The sequence below is a fragment of the Equus quagga genome, chromosome 2 (assembly GCF_021613505.1).
Source record: "Equus quagga isolate Etosha38 chromosome 2, UCLA_HA_Equagga_1.0, whole genome shotgun sequence".
Taxonomy (NCBI): Eukaryota; Metazoa; Chordata; class Mammalia; order Perissodactyla; family Equidae; genus Equus; species Equus quagga.
Window position 1 is genome coordinate 142,400,898 of NC_060268.1, and position 24,319 is coordinate 142,425,216.

At 37.4% G+C, this 24,319-nt stretch overlaps 1 protein-coding gene across 2 annotated transcripts in view; it reads right to left on the reverse strand.

Annotated features, from left to right (window-relative positions):
* The window catches only part of PRKG1 (protein kinase cGMP-dependent 1), a 1,186,718-nt gene that overhangs the window by 121,379 nt on the left and 1,041,020 nt on the right, over positions 1-24,319 (reverse strand). For both annotated transcript variants that reach the window (XM_046653608.1, XM_046653607.1), the window contains exon 8: positions 20,957-21,022. In XM_046653608.1, the coding sequence (XP_046509564.1) occupies positions 20,957-21,022 (66 nt within the window). The remainder of the gene's footprint in view (positions 1-20,956; positions 21,023-24,319) is intronic.

A 24,319-nucleotide genomic window follows, 5' to 3' on the forward strand; every position in this document is an offset into this window, starting at 1 on the left:
ACAATTTTATGTCTGCTCAATCTAATATTTTTTAAAAGTGGGTATTTATTTTTATGGCTTTTTTGTTTTATTTTTCTAGTAATCCATTTGTATTGTACTTTATAAAAGCATCTGTTTACGATAGATTAGAAATTAAGATGAAACAAAACTGCCCCTGAGCACAGATCCTTGGAGAAGTGCTGTCCTAGGCCACTCACTTCTGTCCCACCCTCACTTACATGCCCCTTTCTGAGTCCCGCTGATGCTTTGTGGTTGCCTTTTCAAAGCACTTTCACACAGTTCTAGAATTGGTGGTTTTCGGTCAGTCACCTTCACCAGACAGTGAGCTCTTTGATGTCCAGCTTTTTTGACATGTGCGCAGAATACACTCAACAAATGCTTGCTGAAGAAATTAATGAAGTAGTTATTTCGTCAATATCTATAACACCTAAAAGTATCCCTAGTCCTGGAATTTAATCACCTCACATTTAATGTATTTTTGAAGTAGAGAAATACATTAAATTCTGTATATATTTTCAAAGGGAAGTTAAAAGAATAAATACCATATTAAAGAATTTATAGCTACAAATAATAAATATTAATATACTAATACAGTGGTAATGTAATATAAAATATTTCTAAAAAGCACAGTTACATAACTAACAGAATACGTGGCAGCATAACACAAAAATCTCTAAATATGCCAAATCCATCACCCTGTATTTGGCTAAGAACTCTACTATACATGGGTAGTAAAGAACATCAAAACAAGCACACAATCTGGGCATCTGCTGGTTTACTCCAGCCAATGTGGGAAGAGGCCTGGGAAAGGCCAGGGGAAGGGCTTCCCTGGATAATGAAATCTCTTCAACAGGCCCAGGGTCTCTACTTTATCCATCAGATCTTGGATGGTGGCACTAATGTGGGAGAGCTGGGGTCTCACAGATCTGTTAGCAGCTGCATGATAAGGATTTCCAGAAGAGAAAACCTTTCGTATTTGTTCAAGGAGTTATTCTAGGTCAGGGGTCAGCAAACTTCTGCCGATAGGCCAAATTTGGCCCATTACTTGCTTTCATAAATAAAGTTTTCTTGCAACACAGCCACACTCATTGTTTTATATATTGTCTATGGCTGCTTTTACATGAAACAGCAAACTTGACTAGCTGTAACAGAGACAGTATGGTCTGTAAAGCTGAAAATATTTACTATCACATCCTTTACAGAAAAAGTTTGCAGATCCCTGTTCTAGATCATTCTCTTCCGCTCATCCTGCCACACCCATATATAAACCAACACTAAATCCTGTAATTCTACCTTGGATAATCTGAAATGAATTCTGTTTTTTCTAGTCCCCTTTGCTTACAGCCACCATTGTCTCTCAGGAATTACTATAATTGTCTTTTCCCATACTTCCCCTCTTGTCCTTACACAGTAGGCAGGGTAATCTTTTAAAAATCTAAATCAGATCACGTCACTCCTCTCTGACCCCTGTGACTGACTTATCCTACTATGTTCCCTCTGAACTTAGAATACCTAAAGCTTGCATCTACCTCAGGGTCTCTGTCCTCTGCCTAGAACATTTTTTTTCTAGATCTTTGCATGGCTTTTTCTTCATGCCATTCAGGTCTCAGCTCAAGTGTGTTCTCTTCAGATAAGTCTCTGACTAACCAATGCAAAGTAGCCCAAACTCTACTGTTTTCACTCTGATTTTATTTTCATCCCAGCACTTATCAATTGCTAAAAACCACTTTGTTTACATATCTGTATCTTTCCCACACTAGAATTAAGTCTCATGAGATCAGGGGCCTAATCTATCTTATTCATCAATAATTATAGGAAATAGCATATTGCTTGGTGTATAATAGAAATTTGAAATGAAATTCATGACTATATGGATGGACTCGTCTATTTGCTCACTCATTCATTCATTCATGTGTGTGACCAGCAGAAGACAGGCAAACCTTTAAGTTTTTTGAAACAAAGTTTTATTTAATGTTCAAGGTAAGTGAGTTGAAAGTCCTGTGTGCCTCTTTGAGCATCCATCTATATGAAGGATGAACTTCTAGGACAAGAGTTTAGTTAAAATGAACTCCTTATCTAAGTTTTGGGTCCTAATGAAGACATACACTAATATAAGTATGGATGATGTGGTTTAAAACACTTAACAATTTATCACTGAATTATATATAGGACATTAAATGAGGGTAATTATTTTAGACTATCATGACATTTATATCCATGAATCCCAATTGCAATTAAAGTGAAAGAAAAGATTCGAAAATGTAGCACAACTTTAATTTCCAATTAAAAGCGGGAAAAATTAGAATCAAATCTCATGTGATAGCTTAGCCTTTTAGGTTATAGAGGAAAATATGCTTCTAAGTATAAATTGCCCTAACACTACGCCAAATTTGTAAGTTTCCTTTTCCTTAAGAAAAAACCCCCAACTATACTTAAATCAGACAGTTCATGTAGTGAACAGATTTCTGTGGCTGACCAATTATTCTGAGAAACTCTCTTTACCTGACTATATCAAATACATATTAACAAAAGTAGACATTATGCATTATTCTTTTCGTCATTCATTTTATGGGCCAAAATACCACTGTTTTGACATAAAAGCCGATGATGATGCTTCATATATATATATATCGCCAGTTAATTTTATTAAAAGAATCTATTTCCCCTAATGGAAATAAAATATCAATACTAAATTATTTAACTTTTCTTATAATGCAGTAGATTCTCAATTCTAAGGCCATTTTGATATCCATTTTCTTAATAAGAATACACAAATTAATGTTCAATTGTTTTTCCAGATTTTTCTCTTTTCAAAGCAGAGTCTATGGCAACAGTGGATATTTAATCTATTAAATATTTTTCGAGCTTATCTACTTGGTTACTCAATTTATAAATTCATACAACTGACAAAAATTCTTATCAAAATTGTCTAAAAATAAATAAGCCACATTTATTAAAAACACTAAAAATCCATAGCTGATATATTTCAGTTTATGTAGAAGTATCGATTATATCAGATATCAGTTAAAACAATACTGTTTTGTAGCTATTTAAAACTTGCCTTTAGAGGACTTTGACTATGAAAAATGGCATGGAAACGTAAAATACTATGAAAGTCCATGATTTTTTTTAAAGTAAATTGAAAATGAAATGCTAAGATGGCACAATAAATCTATCTCAAAATATCTTTTTAGTATATTTATGTTATTTATGCCTTGAAACTCTTTGAAACAAAGACAAGGTTAGTCCCTAGCTTAAGGTTTTTACAAAAATCAATGTCACTGGACTTTTTATTTCTGCTTTCATTACATGACTGGAAAGGAAAATAAAGATGTAACAAGAAAAAATCATTAGAAGCTAAGAGATAAATGTATCCTTTAATGTCACAGGTTAATGCTTATAGACTCTAATAATAACAAAAATATCAAGCAAAACATGAAAATAATAACTAGCACATGCTAGGGATTGTGCAAACTATTTTTCATGAATTTTCCCTGTTTTACCAATAGAGCAACTGAAGCTGAGACAATTAAGTAATTTACCCAAGGTCACATGGCTAGTAAATGTCAACATTGGGATCTGAATGGAAGCAACCCGACTCTAACACTCATAATCCCAAACATTACTCACACCATTTTTATCTGCCAGTGTGGAAAGCTGAAGCCAGCTGGTTAATAGCTGGAGCTAGGACTTGGTATCAAATATCTGCTCTTTCCCAACTCCTGCCTTCATGGTCAATCCAATTCTTTGAGAAAAACACTTTTTGTTTTAACAGATCACCTTACTTTTTCTATTGCAGTCTATCTATAGAAGTTCCAATAGGAAGTGTATTAGTGTGCTGGGGCTGCCATAACAAAATACTACAGACTGGGTGGCTTAAACAACAGAAATTTATTTTCTCTCCATTCTGGAGGCTGGGAGTCCCAGATGAAGGTGCCAGCATGGTTGGTTTCTAGTGAAGCTTTTCTTCTTGACTTACAGATGCCCCTTCTCACTGTGTCCTCACATGGTCTTTCCTCTGTGTGCGCATTCTCCTGAGGTCTCTTCCTCTTATTATAAGGACACGAATCCTTTTGGATGAGGGCCCACCTTTATGACCTCATTTAACCTTGATTACCTTGTAAAGGCCCTATCTCCAAATACACTCACACTGGGGATTAGGGCATCGACATAAGGATTTAGGGGATAGAATTCAGTTTATAACAGGAAGTTTCATGAAGAAATATTAATGACAATTTAGAAGATACATCTTCCTGTGTATCTTGGCTATTTAAGAACATTTTAATTTGTAATTTTTGAGAGGTTCATAAAAAGTTAAATTCTTGGTTTCCACATCTTTCTCTGGACCTAAAGTATAGTGATATTATCATTGAATTTCTCTCCTAGAGGAAGTACCCAACTTTTTTCTAAAGCAAATCCCCTCTTCATTACTCCTGATCACAAACTCAGTCATCTCTCTCCTCTAGACTCTCGCTCCATAAATTACAACACTTACTGTTTCATCATCTCCCTTTAGACCTTTCCTTTCTTTCACTCTGTAAACAAGATAGTCTTTCCAATCCTAAAATACAAAACTCTCCTTTGTGACTAAATAGTCAGTTTGAATAAACTGCATTTCCTATCTCTCATCTTCATTTTTCATTTAATTTTCAACTATTGCCACCTGGCATTCTATTCTCATTTTTCTTTCACTCTTATTACAATGTTTCCTTCAGAGTTATCACTAATCCATTAGCTGTTAATCCCAGTGGTCTCTTCCCAGGACCCATCCTCAGTGACCTATCTGAGATCCACAGCCCTGCAGGCCATCTTCTCCAGTTGTAGCCATGAAGGAGAAACTTATGGTGATGCACTGAACTACTTTATTATTTCCCTAAGGTTTCACTTTCTTGATCCTCTTCCTCTATGCTGCTTCTCAGCTTGTGTCACACACACTTCTTCTCTGCTTTTCCTTATTGTCAAGGAGTTACTCAAATTGTGTCCTTTGCTCTCTTTCTCCACTCAATTGATCACCTTATTTTTCTTAAATATTTATTGTTTACAACATGTTCACTCTTGTTTTTTACCTGTGTTATCTCATTGAAACCTCACAACAACTCTATGAGGTAAGGACAATTATCTCTACTTTATAGAAAGTTTACAGGAGTTTTCTCAAACTCAGCACTACCGACATTATGGGTCAGATAATTCTTGGTTGTAGGGCCTGTCCTGTGCATCAGAGGATATTTAGCATTTTAGGATATCTACCCACTAGATGCCCTTAGACAACCGACTTATGACAATAAAAAAAAATGTCTCCAGACATTGACAATGGCTCCCAGTTGAGAAAAGAAACAAGAGGTAAGGCTTCAAGAGGTTATGTAACTTGCCTGAGCTCACAGAGCTCTTCACTTTTACCCAAGTTCCTCAAGTCTTTCTTTGTAATCTCTCCTGAATTTGTTCCTCCTTTTCATTTCTACTCCTACTCCCTTATTTAGGCTATTGACACTCTTCCTTACCTCAGAAGCATCATAGTTGGTTTCTCTGCCTCAAACTCTCCCACTCTCTTCTTTTAAAAAGATTCCCCCAACAGACTCTAGCTTGCCAGTTAACACTTAATTCGTTGGCATAAATGCAACAGCTTAAAGAGGGTATAATAGACAGATTGTGGTCTTAGAGACAGACATCCCGGGAAGTCTAATCCTGCTATGTGGCTCTGAAAAAGTCATTGAGCCTCTATGATCCTCAGTTTCCTTTTCTGGATTTTTTTTATGTCATCTTTTCCCACAGGACTATTGTCAGGATTAATGAAATGAGAGAGTATTAAATCAAAAACACATCTGGATGCTCAGAAAATTCATATATTAACGTCTCTGAACTCTTCCCTTTTTCTCCACCACTGACCACAATCTGTATCATCCATAAATTGGGGCTTTCTCAAGTCATAATTTTTACATCTGTATTTTAATTAGTCACTCGGATAGTTTACATTTTTTTCCTTTGTCTACCCTTCCTTGCCACATACATTGCTGGCTTTTATTATTTACTTCTGACATTTCAGAGAAAGGTTTATTTGAGCTCTTTTCCATTCTCACAGTTTTCTGAATCCTTTTAAATTGTTTATTCTTCTCTAGGACAAAGAAGAAATAACTGAAGAATGAAGAATCTTCCAAGTTTTGATTGTCAATAACTAAGCTCCATGTGTCAATTACAAGAGAAGAATAAATGTCAAACTAACTCTTTTAGGATGCTGACATATTTCGCGCCCTGGGCTGATTTGCCCTGTCATGTCTTTAAGATTGTTTCAACCAAAAAGTCAAGCTGGTCAGGGTGCAGGGCCACAGATGTTCTCATACATTGCCACTGGGGAGGGAAGTGTGTGATGGTTCTAGAAAACAATTTAAAAATACGTATATCCTTTGACTCAATAATTCCACTACTGAGTAGCTCTTCAAGGAAATACTTCTAAAGAGAGACAAAGGTATATGCAAAGAATTCTTTATAAAATCAAAAATTAAAATGAGCTTACATGTCCAAGAACATTTAAGAAAATAAGGAGAAAAAAGATACTCAAATTATGCTAATGTGATTTTTTATTAACATAGTAAATTACTAATGCAATATGATACGGTAATGTAATGGAATGGGCCTTGAAAACAGAGAGAATTAGATTCGAACACTCTTTCTCTACTTACAAGCCATATTTTTGCAAATTTACACTTTTGGCTCTCTGGAGCCAAGTTTACCCTTAAAATAGAGGAGAAAAAGTATTCTTTGCTTGTTTGCTGTGAGGGAAATTATGTATGTAAGTATGTGTGTATATATATATATATATATATGTATGTATAAGCAATCTATCAAGCTCAACTAGCTTTGTGATTGGCCTATGCTGAATAAATGACAGTGTAAATTTTTCTATCTGTATATTTATCTATTTATGCCTATCTATCTCTATATGTGTATGTGTATATGTAAGTATTTATTTACTTATTAATGCTCTCCCTGTATGTGGACAAAGTAGAAAAATAATTTAGGGAGCATGAGCTCACTATTTAAGGACATATACTAAAATATTAACAGTAGTTACCTTTGAATGGCAGAATTATATTTAAATTTTTCTATGCTTTCAAATTTTTCTCAATGAACAGTTATTATTCTTATAATCACCTGACATTGACTATATAAAAATGTAAAAACAAAACAAAGAAGAGAGAAAAAGTCAACCCTGTGTGAATAATGCAACATAAATAAATAAAAGTCCTCAATCAGCCCAAATGGATTTCTCATCTAGATGAAAATATAATATCTCCAGCTTATCTGGGAGGAGAGCATCGTCCTCAAGATTTGACTCTGCTAGTCTGGCTTCTGTTTTAATATTAGTTCAACTGCATGATTGCATCAGGGCGGTGCATAATATGACCTTTACACTTCACTCATGCTAGTAAATTCTGTAAGGTCCTCTTTTGTGAGTAAAGCTTAGTCTGGGAATAAGATTTCACTGTTATTGTAGAGGACGCTAATCCAATACATGGACTATGCTATAAGTTTCAAAATGAGCACCAACTGCTAGACATATTGAAAAGAAAAGGAAAGTCTTAGATCTTTATGACCCAGCTGGGCCAATAATAACTGTCTCACTGGGGAAGTGTGCCTACTAAAGTAAGCAAAACCACTTAACTCTACCAAAAAGCAATGTCAACATCTAAAGCAGAATTCAACTTTTGAACTTAACAATTACACTGTTGATTTTATGTTTTTTGCTAAGGAAGATTCACCCAGAGGTGATGTCCGCTGCCAATCTTCCTCTTTTTTTTTTCTTAAGGAAAATTAGCTCTGAGCTAACATCTGTGCCAATCTTTCTCTGCTTTCTATATGTAGAACACTGCCACAGCATGACTGGTTAGTGGAGTAGGTCCACATCAGGGGTCCAAACCTGTGAACCTGGACTGCCAAAGCAGAGTGCATGAAACCTTAACCACTAGGCCATGGGGCCAGGCCCTATGCTGTTGATTTTTAAACTGATTGTCAAGTTTCTGTCAGAAATGGATCCTGGTATTTCCCCCTCCTTGCTTTATCTCTAGAACACAAGGGACATTGTAATCCCCTCTCCAAAGAAACAGCCAAAAACACCATACAGAAAACTTCTAAAGAGAATTTCAAATATGAAATTTTAAATACTACCTTTTTAATTGAAGAAAATAAGTTTGATTTTTCAGATTTAGAAACGAAAGTTTTCACAGATTTTCTTAGTCAGCCACACAACTTGTTTATGAGTTCCAAAGACACTGCTGAATCTCTGAATAACAGTTTTTAAAACATCTGATGAAAGAAAAATTGCAAGGCTTGGAAATAGAGAAAGATTTTAAGCATTTATGGGAAAAAATGAATAATTTATCCATTAGCATAAAACAAAACAATCTTCTAATTAACCAAACCAAAGCTGTGATCATAATATTTTTAAATTGATTAACTGTGAATTCAACATCAATTTCCATTCATCATCTAATAGTCAGGAAGAAAAAAACTCTCATTTTTAACTGCCAATGGACTTCTCCATCTGAATATCTCCATATCACTTAGGTGGTTTGAACCTGAAATATCCATAACTGAATCAACTGAGGACTTCCACATCAACCTGCTTTATCTCCCATACTTTTGGTCTGTTACAGACATCCACAAAGTCTCCCAAGATAAAAGCACCTCTCTCTTACATCCTACATTTAATTATTCCCCCAAATCCACTTCAGGGTCAAGTTTTGACTCAAACTCCAGTGAACAATCCCGAGGGCTGTTGTAAATCTCCTAACAGCCTCCCTGCTTGAGTTCCTCCTCAGTGGAATCAATCTTCCACGCCCTTCCTTCAAAAACAAATACAAACTGCAGTAGCAACAGCCCTCTGTTGGTTCCTCATTGCCCAGAGGATAAAATCCGTATTCTTTTAGTTTGTAGAAGATTTATTCATAATCTGCCTCCATCTCTTCTTTCAAATCTTATTTCACAGTACACCACCTGTCTAACTGACTCCAGTTCTGTGACTCAGAAATCCTGTTCTTGCCATATCCCACTTATTGCTATACAATGGCCTTTCCAAATTCCTTGTTTTTATGTATGTCCTTCCCTCAGCAGGAGCCATCTTCACGTTCCCTTCTTCACTTGTAAAATCCCTCCTCAAACTTAAAAACTCAATTCATATCACTTTGTCCAGCATGTCCTCTGGGATGCTACAGGCAGAACACATTCCTCCAACCTCCGTTCTCCCCAAATATTTTGTTCATATTGGAATAGCAGTTTCTCAGGTTGACCTTTTTTTTTTTGATGAGGAAGATTCACCCTGAGCTAACATCCATGCCAGTCTTCCTCTATTTTGTATGTGGGAGGCCTCCACAGCATGGCTGATGAGTGGAGTAAGTCTTTGCCCAGGATCTGAACCTGCAAACCCAGGCCATTGAAGCAGAGTGCATGGAAATTTAACCACTCAGCCACAGGGCTGGCCCTCAGGTTGATTTTTTTTAATGCGTCTGTTTTGACCAGGGGTTACTCCAAGGCAGGCAAAGACTTTTCTATGTATCTTTATAGCTCTAGACTTCAAAATAAGATTTGGTTTGGAATCTGTACTGGTTATTGATTTATCACCCTTTTGACCACTCTGTAAAAATGGATCTGAGCTATTTAAACTGTTTTCTTTGCCAACTGGTACTGAAACTTTGCCAGTAGAGGTCACTGGGGAGACACTGTGAGAGTAAAGGGTTTTGCTTCTTTGTTCCATTGTGCTTGGTAGGTTTTTGCAGTTTCTCCAGTGCCCAGCTACATAGCACATGAAGGCCAGCAGTTTCCCCAGCAGACTTCCCCCCAGGTCATTTTATATTTCCCTGTGAACAGCTTTCCCTGGAACCCTACAGGGTAGATTTCTGACACAAGATCTACTGCCATGGCATCATAGCACTTCACTGCCATCCAGCAAGCCACGGCTATGTCCTTCCCAGCTGGGGTGATTTTTGTCCTGCAGAGTACATTTGCCAATGTCTGGAGACACTTTTAGTTCCTCACACTGAGGAACGTGAGGGACAGAGAATGTTGCTGGTATATAGCAGGTGGAGGTCAGGATGCTGATAAACATCTTACAATGCACACAACAGCACCCCATAAAACACAATTGACCCAAAATGTCAGTAGTGCTGAGTTTCAGGAACCCTACTCCATAACAAGATGTGGTTCTTAGTCACAGCAGGGCCGAATAGAGGATGGAGAAAGGAGGGTGAGGGGGGTGGGTCTCCCTTGAGTACTCTCTCTCAGGCCTTGGATTAGTGACTACTTATATCTGCTATTTCTATGTTCTTCAGAGTTCTCTTCACTTTTAATTCCTCATTACTACAATCCCCTGCTATAGTTGCTAATTCTTTGTAATAAACATTTCCTGTTCAGATTACTGTGTGCTGTCTTTCTCTTGATTAGATCCAGACCAATACAGCATTACTCCTTCATTCATTCCAACTGATAACTAGTGAGTGCTTATTATACTTTTTGACATTGTGCTAAGAACTGGGGATGCAGCAGTGAACAAAGTAAGCACAGTTTCTGTCTTCCTCAAGCTTGCAGCTCACAAGTCAAAACAGATAAACAGTGCTGTAAAAGTATGACACAGCAAGTAGAGGATGGTACAGTGAAAATCAATAGGAGAACCCAACTTATTATGGAAGGTCAGGGAAGTGACTGAGTAAAGGTTCCAAATATTTTTGATGAAATCAACTAATTGAAGTAATGAAACTGTCATTTTAATTCAGTGATTCCAACTATTTAACCAGGATGGTGGCAATTTGACACAGTGAGGTTGATACCCATTTGGAGAGTCATTTGGAAGTGAAAGATCCTACCCACTAATCTTTTTTCTTAGAAGTAATAGGAGTCATTTCAGATTTAATTCAATGAAAATTTTTAAGCTCGATTCATAAACTATCAATTTCTTCTTTTTCAGGTGGACATTTTTTGGATGATATTGCATTCTTGTTCATTTTCAGGATTCTAAGCTTCTTGAAGTCAGCTGCCTCTTTTTATGCATTTCTGTTTATCACAGCACTGACCCTAGAGCTTAAGAAACAGTGGATATTCAATATGTGCTTATTGAATTAATAAATTTATGAGTTTTCTATCTTGGTAATTTAAGTCATGATGTGGTTCAGGTGTAAAAGCACTGAAGAAGATGTCATGAGACCTGTGTTGTCATCCCATCCTCGGCACTAAAGAGCTTGGACAATCCATATTCCTTCCAGGACTCACCTTTCTCATTTCTAAACTAAAGGATTTGGAAGAGAGGTTTTTCAAGGTCTCATGAAGTTCTAAATTTCTAGGATATAACAAATGCATTAGAATATCAAAATGTGAACGCAGTATCCATCTTGACAAACACTTATTATTAAACATTGTGATTGAAGTGTACCTGACACTTCTGGGCCTCAATTTCCTCATCTGTAAAATAAAGCTGATCTATAATAGGGCTTAGCAAACTACGGCCCTTGGGCCAAATGGCAGAGTTAAGCTTTTGTGACAGATACGGTCGGACCCACAAAACCGAAAATATTTACTATCTTGCCCTTTGTAGAAAAAGTTTGTCAAGACCTGGTCTATAAGGTCCTTCCTACTTCTCCTTCTTAACTCTTTGCTATGACGTTCTGATTAATCCAGTTACCATGTAAAATTTTTTAAACAAAAAATGTAGTAAGTTTTGATTAATGGCTCATCGACATGTTAATGACATTGGACTTCATTTAGTTTGAACAGAGTCAAAAAGTACCAAAGGATACTATTAGAACCTCTGTGGGTTTGTGACTTGAGAGATTAGAGCTGGAAATTACTCATACAACAGGGATAGAAATTAGTAATATAATATGTACATATTTGCCTTTAAATCCCCAAAAGACAAGATGTGTGAGTGGCTAACATATGGCAGGTAAATGGTAAGTTTTAGTTGGGTGGATGAAGCAAGAGACCTCTAGTGAGTTCTCTAGTCAGCGGTGCCACATAACATTTTGATGAGGACTTGCAGTGGTAGGACAGTCTACCCTTTTAAAATACCAGGATAGGCACAAAAGATGAAGAGCTGTCCCACTTACCTCTTCCCATAAACCACGAATACCGTCTCTGGATACACTCCTTTTCCAGTGGAAATGCACTTATTTTGTAGTTAGATTATGCTTGCTCAGGGCATGCCATAATTCAACTCCCATCATTAAATTGAACCAATATAATGTCTCTCTTTCTTCTAAACTTCTGGATTTTATCCCTCCTGCTTAATAAATATTTTTTGTAAAGCACAGCAATCTACAACAGCTCCATAAAAAAGACAAGACCAGATGATGTCATCAGACACCATTCTAGTAAGACACATTTGTTTTCTTGTAATCATCCTGCCAATATCCTCACATTACCCCAGATTTCTTTCTGGAAAATGAAGAAAAATAAAATTCACTTAGGCTGTAGGAAAGGCTGAGGCTGTGAAATATTTTAAGTTTATCACCTTATCAGTTAAGTAGTGTGACTACAAGAAAGGTGGCATGTGGAGACCCTATAGTCCTATCACGTGGACACAGAATGGCAAGCAATATAAAGACACAGACACAGGTGACCTAGGCAGGGCAAATACCACTGGTGCAGTGGCCTTCCTGAGACTGACCTGGTTGGTGGGGTTAGAGTGGTGCCTGAAATGTTCTCCAGTCCCCAAATCCTTCCTCTATTGTCTTTCCCCTCTCTACCCATGGCACCTGAAATTCTAAAATCTTTTGGATTGTCACAATTTTTTAGTCTTCAGGGGCATATTATCAAAATGCAAATAACTCTTGCAGAGAATCTTTTTAAGCTTTAATTAGCTGTTACACAAATGAATGCAAAGCCTAAAGCGAAGTTCTAGAGAATGCAAGAGTGGAACTAAGAAGCGTGGGGATCAGATTTATGGACAGCTAATATTCGACAAGGGAGCCAAGAGCATACAATGGAGAAAGGAGAGTCTCTTCAATAAATGGTGTTGGGAAAACTGGACAGCTACATGCAAAAGAATGAAAGTAGACCATTACCATACACCATGCACAAAAATCAACTACAAATGGATTAGACTTGAATGTAAGACCTCAAACCATGAAACTTCTAGAAGAAAATATAGCCAGTATGCTCTTTGACATCGGTCTGAGCAGCATATTTTCAAGTATCATGTCTGACCAGGCACGGGAAACAAAAGAAAAAATGAACAAATGGGACTACATCAAACTAAAAAGCTTCTGCACAGCAAAGGAAACCATCAAAAAAACGAAAAGACAACCTCACAATTGGGAGAAGATATTTGCAAACCATATGTCAGATAAGGGGTTAATATCCAAAATATACAAAGAACTCATACAGCTCAACAACAAAAAAACTAACAGCCCAATTCAAAAATGGGCAAAAGATCTGAACAGAGATTTCCCAAAGAAGACATGTGGATGGCCAACAGGCAGATGAAAAGATGTTCAACCTCACTAATTATTAGGGAAATGCAAATCTAAACTACAATGAGGTACCACCTCACTCTGGTCAGAATGGCTATAATTAACAAGACAGGGAACAAGTGTTGGAGTGGATGTGGAGAGAAGGGAACCTCGTACACTGCTGGTGGGAGTGCAAACTGGTGCAGGTACTATGGAAAGCAGTATGGAGTTTCCTCAGAAAATTAAGAATAGATCTACCATATGCTCCAGCTATCCCACTGCTGGGTATTTATCCAAAGAACTTGAAAACACAAACGCATAAAGATACATGCACCCCTATGTTCCTTGCAGCATTGTACACAATAGCCAAGACTTGGAAGCAACCTAGGTGCCCATCAAGTGACGAATGGATGAAGAAGATGTGGTATTTTTACACAATGGAATACTACTCAGCCATAAGAAATGATGAAATCCGGCCATTTGTGACAACTTGGATGGACCTCGGGGCTATTACGCGAAGTGAAATAAGTCAGAGGGAGAAAGTCAAACACCGTATGATCTCACTCACAACTAGAAGAGGAAAACAACTACAAACAAACACATAGAAACAGAGATTGGATTGGTGGTTACCATGGGGGAAGGGGGTAAGGGGAGGGCAAAAGGGGTGGTTAGGTCCACATGTGAGGGGATGGACTATAATTAGTTTTTGGGTGGTGAACATGATGTAATCTACACAGAATTCAAATTTATTATGATGTACATCTGAAAGCTATATAATGTTATAATCCAATGTTACTGCAATAAAATAAAATAAATTTTTTTTAAATTATAAAAAAAAAGAAGTGTGGGGATCAAATACACACTGTGTGTGTGTGCTCGTGTGTGTGTATATGAATACGTGTGCGTAGGGGGAATGTAATGGGAAACGGTAGTGCCTACAGAAGAGTAAAGAGGATAAGGGACGTGGAGGGAAAGGGTGTTGAGAGGAGAAGGCTGGTGGATAGATGGCATCTGGAGGACCAACTCTGGAGGGCACTTCAAATCAGTATTCTTTACGTATTTGCTTTGTTTAAAAGACATGCTGAGCACAGCATGGAAGAAGATCAGAATAGGACCAGTGGGACAGAGCTCAACTCTCAAACATTGCTTAAGTCAGGGGTCAGCAAACTGTGGCTCCCAGGCCAAATTCAGCCCATTGTCTGTTTTTTTGTATGGCTGTTAGCTAAGAATGATTTTAAAGGGTGGGAATAAAAAAGTCTTAAAAGACCAATAATACTTCTTGACATATGAAAATAATCTGAAATTCAAAGTTTAGCATCCGTAAAAAAACGTGCTATTGGAGCACAGTCCTGCTCATTCATTTATGTCTTTGGTTGCTTCTGCATGACAACCGCAGAGGTGAGTAGATGCAACAAAGATGATTTGGCCCACAAGCATAAAATAAAATGACCCTTCACAGGAAAAGTTTCCTGACCTCTGGTTTCAGTCAGGCAGCTCTGGCTTCACACTTGCATACCCCACTCAGAATATAAAACTCCTGCTCTTAACACAACCCACCATTTTGGTTGGGTTTAGTCATCATCTACTCTTCCTGGAACATGAGCCTTGGTGAGCCTCAACCCCCCACCAAGTTGCTTACCAGAAACCTCTCCAAGAGAAGTTGGATAAATAGTATTTTCTCCATATATTTCCCTCTCCTCTGACATTCTGAGTCCTGATATAGATGGCTCCTCAGCCTCCTGCCTGGCTGGTCCACGGTTTGACCTACCTGGCTGAGAGCATGGATTCAGTATTTTAGTTTGTTTTCCTCAAGCTTGAATTGAACCCCTAAATAGCCACAGCAAAGAGGAGTGGAGGAAGGCACCAACCCACCACAAGCAAGAAGGCTGAGAGGAAATCTGGGTATAGGCCAGGATCAGAGGCTCTATCTTTGGAGACTGATGCAGGTGTGGCTAAAGAGCTAGAAACTAGTACTAGAAAGAGGCGACATGTGGAGGGCAGGGTGACTAGAAAGATATGGGGCTTTGCTACTAGCACTGGCAAAGAAAAAAAAAAAAAACATTTTAATATAAGCACAGATTTGTCTCTAATTGAGCCAGTCCCATATATTGTTTTCAAACCTATGCTGAATTTGTGTCTGGTTCATCTCAGTAGCCCTACTATCTGAGACAGGAAGCAGGCATCCATTATTATCTTTCTTAATGAATAAACATCCACATTTCCTAGTCTGGCTTTAATCCCAGTTTTAATACCTAGGCTCCAGTTTGGGTGTTGAAAAATAGTCTTTGGTTTACCAATTCCAGTGACTTTTTCTCTGTGTCTAATCTTTACTGGAATCTGTTTGCTACACTATTTTTTATGGGTCTGGAGACCAACTCTTATGAGTTGCTTCGTAGTCCGTGACTAATGGGGTCTCATGGAGGGCCTTAGGTGTTACCTGGAATGATTTGGAGGGAGAGAGCGAAGACCCCTGGGTACTCTAGGGGTCTTACCCCCATAGAGCCAGAAAATTTCCTCTGTTTTCTTTCTAATTTAGTTTGCTTAAACAGTAGGCTTAGTAAAACAAAAGTTTGAAAACCAATAGTGATAAAACGTCATTTTAGCTTGATGTTGCCAAGGGTGGCGGTCAAAATAATTAACAATCAGTATGGCACAGGAAGTGACCTATCAGAATGGATGCTGGTCCTGGTGTTTGCCAGATGTCACCATTTAGTTGTTGAATCAACGAAAGATCTGGAGAATCCTGGGTTGGGGAATCAGATGACCAGGACAGCATAGGGTTAGGAGGCACACACGGGGAGCCTAGACCACTGCTATTTACCAATCAGTATAAAAAATTCCAATTTCTATGACCAGTATGGCTACATCTTAGAGGTTACACAGTAAATCAGGGATAGTGTTAGAACTCTAACTTAGATCTTAAGTCTCTGAGGAAAAATATGTAACTCTTTTAATATATACTAGTAGTTATGTTACTGTCTTTAACAATGATCTCAATATGTCAAAAAATAAATTATCTTACTTGAACTTCTAGCTTCATCAACAATTTCTCAGGCTAATGAAGAAGTAGACATTGCATAACTGATTAGAGAACACAATAATGTACTTAGTTTTATGTTTGTTTCTTTTCATGGATTCCAAACCAAGAGGGGCTAATGATACTAGTTTTTTTTATATATTTGAGAAATGTATTAATGAAAATAGATTGTTTTGTTAGACTAACATTTATTTAGTCAATTTTCACAAATTTTGAAATCACTGCAGATAGTTATTAAGGTGACAATTAGGCTGCAAGAAACCAATCCTCAGAGAACGCTTTTTGAGGAAATCACATATCTGTTTATCATTTTCTAGTTTGTCAATGAGCATTTTAAAAAAATATTTCTGATGTGCATGATTAGTTACAATAATGTTCTCTCACTCTCCCTCTGGAATGATAAAGCATAATCACTGGCTTATGTAACATGGTACCTTGCTTGTAAATTTGTGAAAGAAGCTTCTTTTGTTGACAGTTCTAATGTACGCCATCTGTTTGCACAGGATGAAGCCCTGGTGCTCCTCTAATTGGCCATAAATTAGGTACCAGCAGCAGGCTTTTGACAGAATCCTTCAGTTACAGTTAGAGATTTTTTTTTAAGCTGTGAATTTAACATTTGGTGGGAAGCTCAATTTCTCTCCTGAGTATAGAGATGCCCTTCTTGAGTTCTAGACTCAAGCTATCTTCTCTATATTTACATTTAAAGTTAGACCTTTCCCAAAGTGTTCCCTCTGTATATTTCCCTGAAGATAAACCTATGCTGACTACAGAAAAAAACTGCTAAGTCCAAGGGATTCCTAAGCCTTCTGTAAGAAGAGGAAGGGCACATTTATTGAGCGCCTACTACACGTCTTGTTTGATCTTCAAACCACTTTTATAATTCAGGTAACATTATCCCATTACATAGATATGGAAACTAAGACTTAGAATTTAAGTAATTTGCCCATATTCTTAAAACATGGTGCAGTCAAGCTTCAAATATTGAGCTTTATTTGACAAAGCCCATGCACTCCTCATTGCACAACATATCTAAATAGTGTTGAAAAAAGAGAAAATTAGGATGAGAGAAAAAGCATGTGTGTGATGCTATTTGATGCTCTTTTATCTCTCAGGACCTCAGTTAACTAAATTGAAGGAGCTGGAGTAGATGACTTACAAAGTCTCATTCGGCGTGTGTCTCTGATTAGATTAATCTGGGCTTTACCATTTATCATGAGACCTTAGCAAGTTATTAAACTTCTATGGGCTTCGGTTTCCTCTTCTGTTAAAACATCCTACCTGCCTTCCAGGTGGGATCTCAAACAGGAGGAAATTCACAAATTATAAAGGACAGTAGGGATATAAACTAATATGATTTCCATCCACCCACCATCAGCTGGCAAACCCTCAGCCCCTCTCTCACGCCTTCTCTCACCAGATTTTCTCACTTTATGCTTTAGAGCCAAGGTTAAGGCCATCCAACTTCCCACAACTTTCCTTATATACATATCTACAAATTTTCTACCTCTCCTCTTTTTGGCTATTTCAGAAAAATGAGAAAAGAAACATATGTTCTTCAAGTAACCTTTCCTTGTTTGCCCACAGTTTCTTCCCCTGTGGCCCCATCTCCATCCAATATTCTCTTTAGTATTTCTTTTGCTCCATCTTCCTTGATGCTTGTATAGACCCATCAAAAGGAAACTTTCCCGGGGGCTGGCCCAGTGGCCCAGTGGTTAAGTTTGCATGTTCCACTTTGGCGGCCAGGGTTCATTGGTTCAGATGCCCGGTGGGGACATGGCACCGCTTGTTAAGCCATGCTGTGGCAGGTATCCCGCTTATAAAGTGGAGGAAGATGGACATGAATGCCAGCTCAGGGCCAGTCTTCCTCAGCAAAAAGAAGAAGATTGGCAGCAGATGTTAGCTCAGGGCTACTCTTCCTCAAAAAAAAAAAAAAAAAAGGAAACTTACCAAGAGCCCATGAATACAAAATGCTCCCTCTCTCTTTCTCTTTCTTCTTTTTTTAACCAAATTTCTTGAAAGGTAAAACCCCTTAGTCTCAGTGCTTTCATTTCCTCAACACCCACTCACTGTTTGTAATCTGGGTTCCATTCCCATCACTTTGTTAAAACTCTTTTCTCCCAGGTTACTAAACCTCTTGCCCTTTTCTCTGTATGTTTCTTGGCTTCTCACTAGCATTTACTCTGCTGATATTGCTTTACTCTTGAAATCTTCTCTTGGTTCCTGAGATTTCCTATACTGCTCTGATTATTAACATCTCAGTTTTATTCACTGGTTTTTCTTCCCTCCTCTCCTAAATGTTAGAATTTTCCTAAATTCTAAATTTGGTCCTTCTATCTTCTCTATTCTTTCATGCAATTCCATCCAGTCTCATGGCTTCAGCTATTAACTCTATGTAAGCAATTTTTAAGTTAACTCTAACAAGAGATCTTGTCCCACATTTTTCTACCTCCTGCGGAGTATCTGTCCTTGAGTGTCCAACTTGTATGTCAAATTCATTAGAATTTTAGTGGAATACCATTGTGCCTCCCAAACTAATTCCTCTTCTATATTCCTTCCAGATCTTCTCAATCCTGACTACACCCCTAATTTCTCCCTTGCCCTTCACATTAAGTCAAGTGTTAAGCCCTCCGATTTTCTCTCTTCATTCTTCCGCATGCACTCTATAAATAGTCTCATGAGCACGAAGTGGGGCTATTGACTGCTAACCAGATATTCTGCCTCCAACCTCTCCCTGTAATTCATCTTATGCAGCATTCTCAGATTAGTCTACCAAATGCAGTGTTATAGTGACTCTATTTTGCTCCATAAAATTGTCAGAATTACCTGTATCTCAACATTCAGTATTCTTGGTGAACCAACTCCAACACGTTTGTGAACTTATTTGTCACAACACCTCCACCAACTACCTTTACACGGCCTCACTCTACCCAGTTGAAATGGCTTATAGTTCTCTTATGTGTATTGCTTCTGCTGTTGACTCTATTTATATTGCCTGTCCTTTTTAATTTATATAACCCTACTTTTAGATCCACCTAATAATATCATTTTTTTCATGAAGACTTTCTTGATTCTCCTCAGAAGGAGTCACTCCCTTTTCTGGACTCCCATAAATGTGTTCTCTGGATCCTTCTTGCATTCTGCCTTGCACGATGGCTATTTGTGTACATGCCACATCTTCTCTTTTAGAAGCTCACCCGTAAAACCAGGACCTGTGCCGCATCTTTGATTCTTCCCACGGCACTTCACACCATCCCTTGTACATGGTAGATCCTCAGTAAAATGGTAGTCGAACAAAAGAAAGAATGAAAGGGCAATTGTTGTTTCTGGGAACCAGAGGAAGAATATCTATTTCAGAGACATTCATGGATATGGCTATCATTCTGCAGCTGTGTCATCGCTCTGGTTTTAGAGATCCAGCACAGGAGGCCCCCAAAAATGAGATTTGTAAATTGCGTGGGATCCCTCTCCACCCAGAGCCTCGTGAGCTCCACATTCGACTCCGTCATTCTGGACAGCTCATATGTGGCCCCTCAGTTTCATTCCACATGGACACTCACAGCCTATTCCAGCACTAATGGCTCCACTGAGATGGGTGTTTCAGTTCTTCTCCTTGGGCCAGGCACTTTCTGATAAATTCATCCCCACACACGCTGGAATGGGGAAAAGCCTGGAGGACTGCTTCCAGCACTACACCTGCATCTTATCTAGGCTCTTGGAGAGTCAATAATCTGATATTTGTAGTTTAACTTATAAAGCATTCAGACAATGAGACTAGCAAGCCAGAATGGAGAGAAGGAACAGGGATAGGCATCATTGAACAAACTTTTAATGACTCTAAATATATGCCTGTGTCTAGAACTAATGCTTTCTCCAAAAGTATCTTCCTTAAATTCTTCTATTATAGAAGTCTGGGGATGGAAGAGTAGAGGAGATAACTAAAACATCCTCAAGAGATAGTCCATTTCCTAATAACATTTATTATTATATGTTATATATTACTATATATTATTATCACTAGGAAATGGACTATAATTATATGTAATATAATAAAATTATATATCATAATAGTATAATATAATTATATGTGGGCTATAATAATTATTATTTTTACCGTTCTAAAAATTTACACAAATAGTTAGCTTTAGTTGAGTGCTTCCTGAGTAGAAACACCTGGACACATGCTTTCCCTGCGTGTTCTCGTTAACCTTGACAATATCCCTGTGATGTTGCGTTATCCCTAGTTTACAAATGAGCGAACTGAGGTGAAGCTGCTAGTGGTTAAGCACCTTGCTGAAGATCATAAAGCTAGAATGGCAGAGCCAGCCACTTCCAAAAATAATAGGGAAGGAGAATCAAATATAGAACTCAGTTCAAAATTTAAAAAAATAAAACAAGTATTAATAGCTCTGTAAAATGATGCCTAATTCCAGGAACTTATGTATGTCACTGATATGAGTGTGCAAGATGCATAAGAAAGCAAGGTACTTACTCTCTGTCGATCACAAGGCAGGTTACAGCTTCTGCAGCAATTACATTTGCTGTTCTCACATCTTCCCTACATAAAAAATAGAGACGTTGAATTAAAATATCCTTTAAGATAAAAGAAAAGTGTTCATTGTGATTAATTCAGGAAACATACTAAATTATGTATACTGTTCTCATTCATTCACTTCCAGGTTTAAGCTTTATTCATGTTTCAAATTTCATTGTCCTGAGGAACCACTTTACTCTTGTCATTAATCACACAAATCCTAGAGTTATAATCCAGTAGTTATAATTCTCAAACCTAAAGTTTCACCTATACAAGTGAAACAAAATTTTGTATCATCATGCCCTGTGCTCTTCAGGGAATTAATGAATTAAATGGATAATGATAAAGAAAGTAATGAATATGAATAGATAGTTTTTAAAGAACCTAAAGATATATTCCCGGAAATTGAGTTTCTAATCCATTTGTATATGAACTTATCATTATAACCTTGAGAATGATGGATCTATTTTAATTATTTCCTTACTTTAGAGTATCTGTTTTTATGTGGTTAACCTTTTAACAACTTACAAGAGAGAGTTATTCACCTATACCAGAACGTAAGGTTCTTCAAGAGTATTTGACAAATCTTAATCACTCTGATTGAAATATGCATATACTGTCTCTTTAGAAGCATCTAATTTGTCACTGCAGGAATATTTATAACCTCTTAAACATTTAAAAATCTGCCCTGATACCTCTTGTCTTATCCAGTGGCCAAAGTTGGGTTTGGTAAATTAACATTCACATTTCATTTGGAGCTACTAAAAATTTAACAGTACCACTGGCATGAAAACATTGTTAATACTTTAAAACGTACTCTTTTTCCTATAAAAGTAAAATTTCTACATTAATATAGTTAACGATAGATATAGATTTGAAATACATTACAGAGATATATATGTACAAAATAATATAATGTTAACAGTACTTTCTAAAAATCATGATCAAAACATCATATGTTTCTAACAGGCCCTTAAAAGATGTCCCCAGTGGATTTCTGTTTTTTCAAAATACACTAAATTCTCACATATACTTCTAAACTCTATGTTTTTCCCACCGGATGTTTTGTCTTTTGTTGTTGCCACATCATGCTATTATGATTACAGTTGCTTTATAGATAACTATTGGTATTTAGTATTTGGTAAAGCAAAGTTTCCCCTTACTAAATTTTTTTTTTTTCAGAAATATCTTGATGACATTCTTAAGCATTCATATTTCACATAGACTTTAAAATCACTTTTTTGCCCACTTCTAAAGAAACCCACATTGGGATTCTGGTACAGTTGTATTACAGTTATACATTGATTTCAGAAGAAGGACTTTCTGATTATATTAACTTTCCATGCAAGAACATGGCATGTCTCTCCACTTGTTCAGATCTAGTTTTATGTCTTTAAATAAGATTTCTTAATCTTTTCACTGGGGTCCTGATATTTTAAAACAACTATAAGGTGTTTTATATTATCATATTCTTTTATTAGTGGCATTCCTTTTCCATTTCTGTTTCTCAGTGGTTATTGCTATTAAAAAAAATCTATGATTATCGTATATTTTTAATCCACCTACCATACTATGTTCTCTTCTGATTCCAAAATTTTTATTACAGCCTCCTCAACTCCTAGTAAGATCCTCCCAATGCATCCCTCATATTCTCTGCCTTCCAGTCACATTGGCCTTCTTTCAGTTACTGAACACCTCATCTCTCTCCTGTCATGAGTTCTTCACATGCTTTCCCTAACTAGGAAGTTCCTCTCCAACTCTTTGCCTAGTTCACCCCTGCTTATCTTTTAGCTCTCTGCCTAGGTGCCCCTCCCTCAGGGATGCCACCCTGAATTAACCAGATCAGGTTTCCTGTTCACCTGTTCTCATGGCCTTAAATACCTCTCCGTCCCAACTACCCGTCACACCTTGTAATTTATACATTTATTTGTATGGTCACTTGGTTAATGACTTTATCCCCCTTCCCACTAAACCATTTGAGGGCAGGTCCCATGGCCTGTTCTGCTCCCCATTTTATCCTGAATGCTGGGCACATAGGAGATGCTTAGTAAGTGTGTGGTACAGGAATGGCACAGGCACCATAGTCTTGAGCCTTTGGGTCATATAGCAGAGTTCAGGCTTTGGACTCACACCGTCTCGGTTTTATAAGACAAGCTACAAGTTATGTGAAAGCTTCAGTTTCCTCATCTGTAAAAATGGGAATGATAAGAATGCCCACTCACTGTGTGGTATTCAATAAGATAATCAAAGATAAGTTTATAATAATGCCCAGCAAATAGGATGTGTTTGGCCTTTTTTTACTTCTAATTCTTCTCATCACCAGCATTGTCATGTCCATCCTTACGGAGGCACTGTCTGATGTTGTATGAAACACTCCCACCCAAAAACAAAGTGGGGATTTTCTATCTGTTTCATAGGAGTAGACGTATTTTGAACTTCACCATCACTTTCCGAGTGGGAATTTTTGGCAAAGTGAACCACTCAGGCAGAAAATGTCAGTAATGTCCAGCAGGTCTTTCATAAATTGTGTGAAAGACATTTATCTTAGGAGTTTGCTCATGGCAGCATATACTACTACAAACTGCTGTCTTAAAAATCCAAAACCAAAAACACCAATCATAACTTTTTGGAAAATATCATATTACATCTAACTTTCCTTAAAACATATTTCCATCTCAACAATTAAAAATTGCGCAGTCCTTAAAAATGTAATATATAATAAATAATGCACCATTTTGAAAATATTTTCCATGCACGTGAATTTTTAAAACTGCTTTTGTCACAAATTTCCAATATTTTAAAAGTTTACCATATCATCTAGTCTAAATTGGATATACTTTTAAAAATTAATGCAATTTCCTTGCAACAAAAAGAAAATACATAGATATTTTAAACTGTAGATGGGAAAAAAATCAAAGATCAGAAGAGTGACAGGGTCAATAGAAATTGAAAACACTTTATTTTAAAAAGGAAAATTTGTAAGTTATGGCCTACAATCAGGCTTAGCACCTAGTAAAGTGATACATATCAAAATAAAAAGATGTATAACATGGGGGGAAAACAACATATTAAAAAATAGATTATAGGGGCTGGCCCCGTGGCCGAGTGGTTAAGTTCGCGCGCTCCGCTGCAGGCGGCCCAGTGTTTCGTTGGTTCGAATCCTGGGCGCGGACATGGCACTGCTCATCAGACCATGCTGAGGCGGCGTCCCACATGCCACAACTGGAAGAACCCACAACGAAGAATACACAACTATGTACCGGGGGGCTTTGGGGAGAAAAAGGAAAAAATAAAATCTTTAAAAAAAAAAAAAAAATAGAT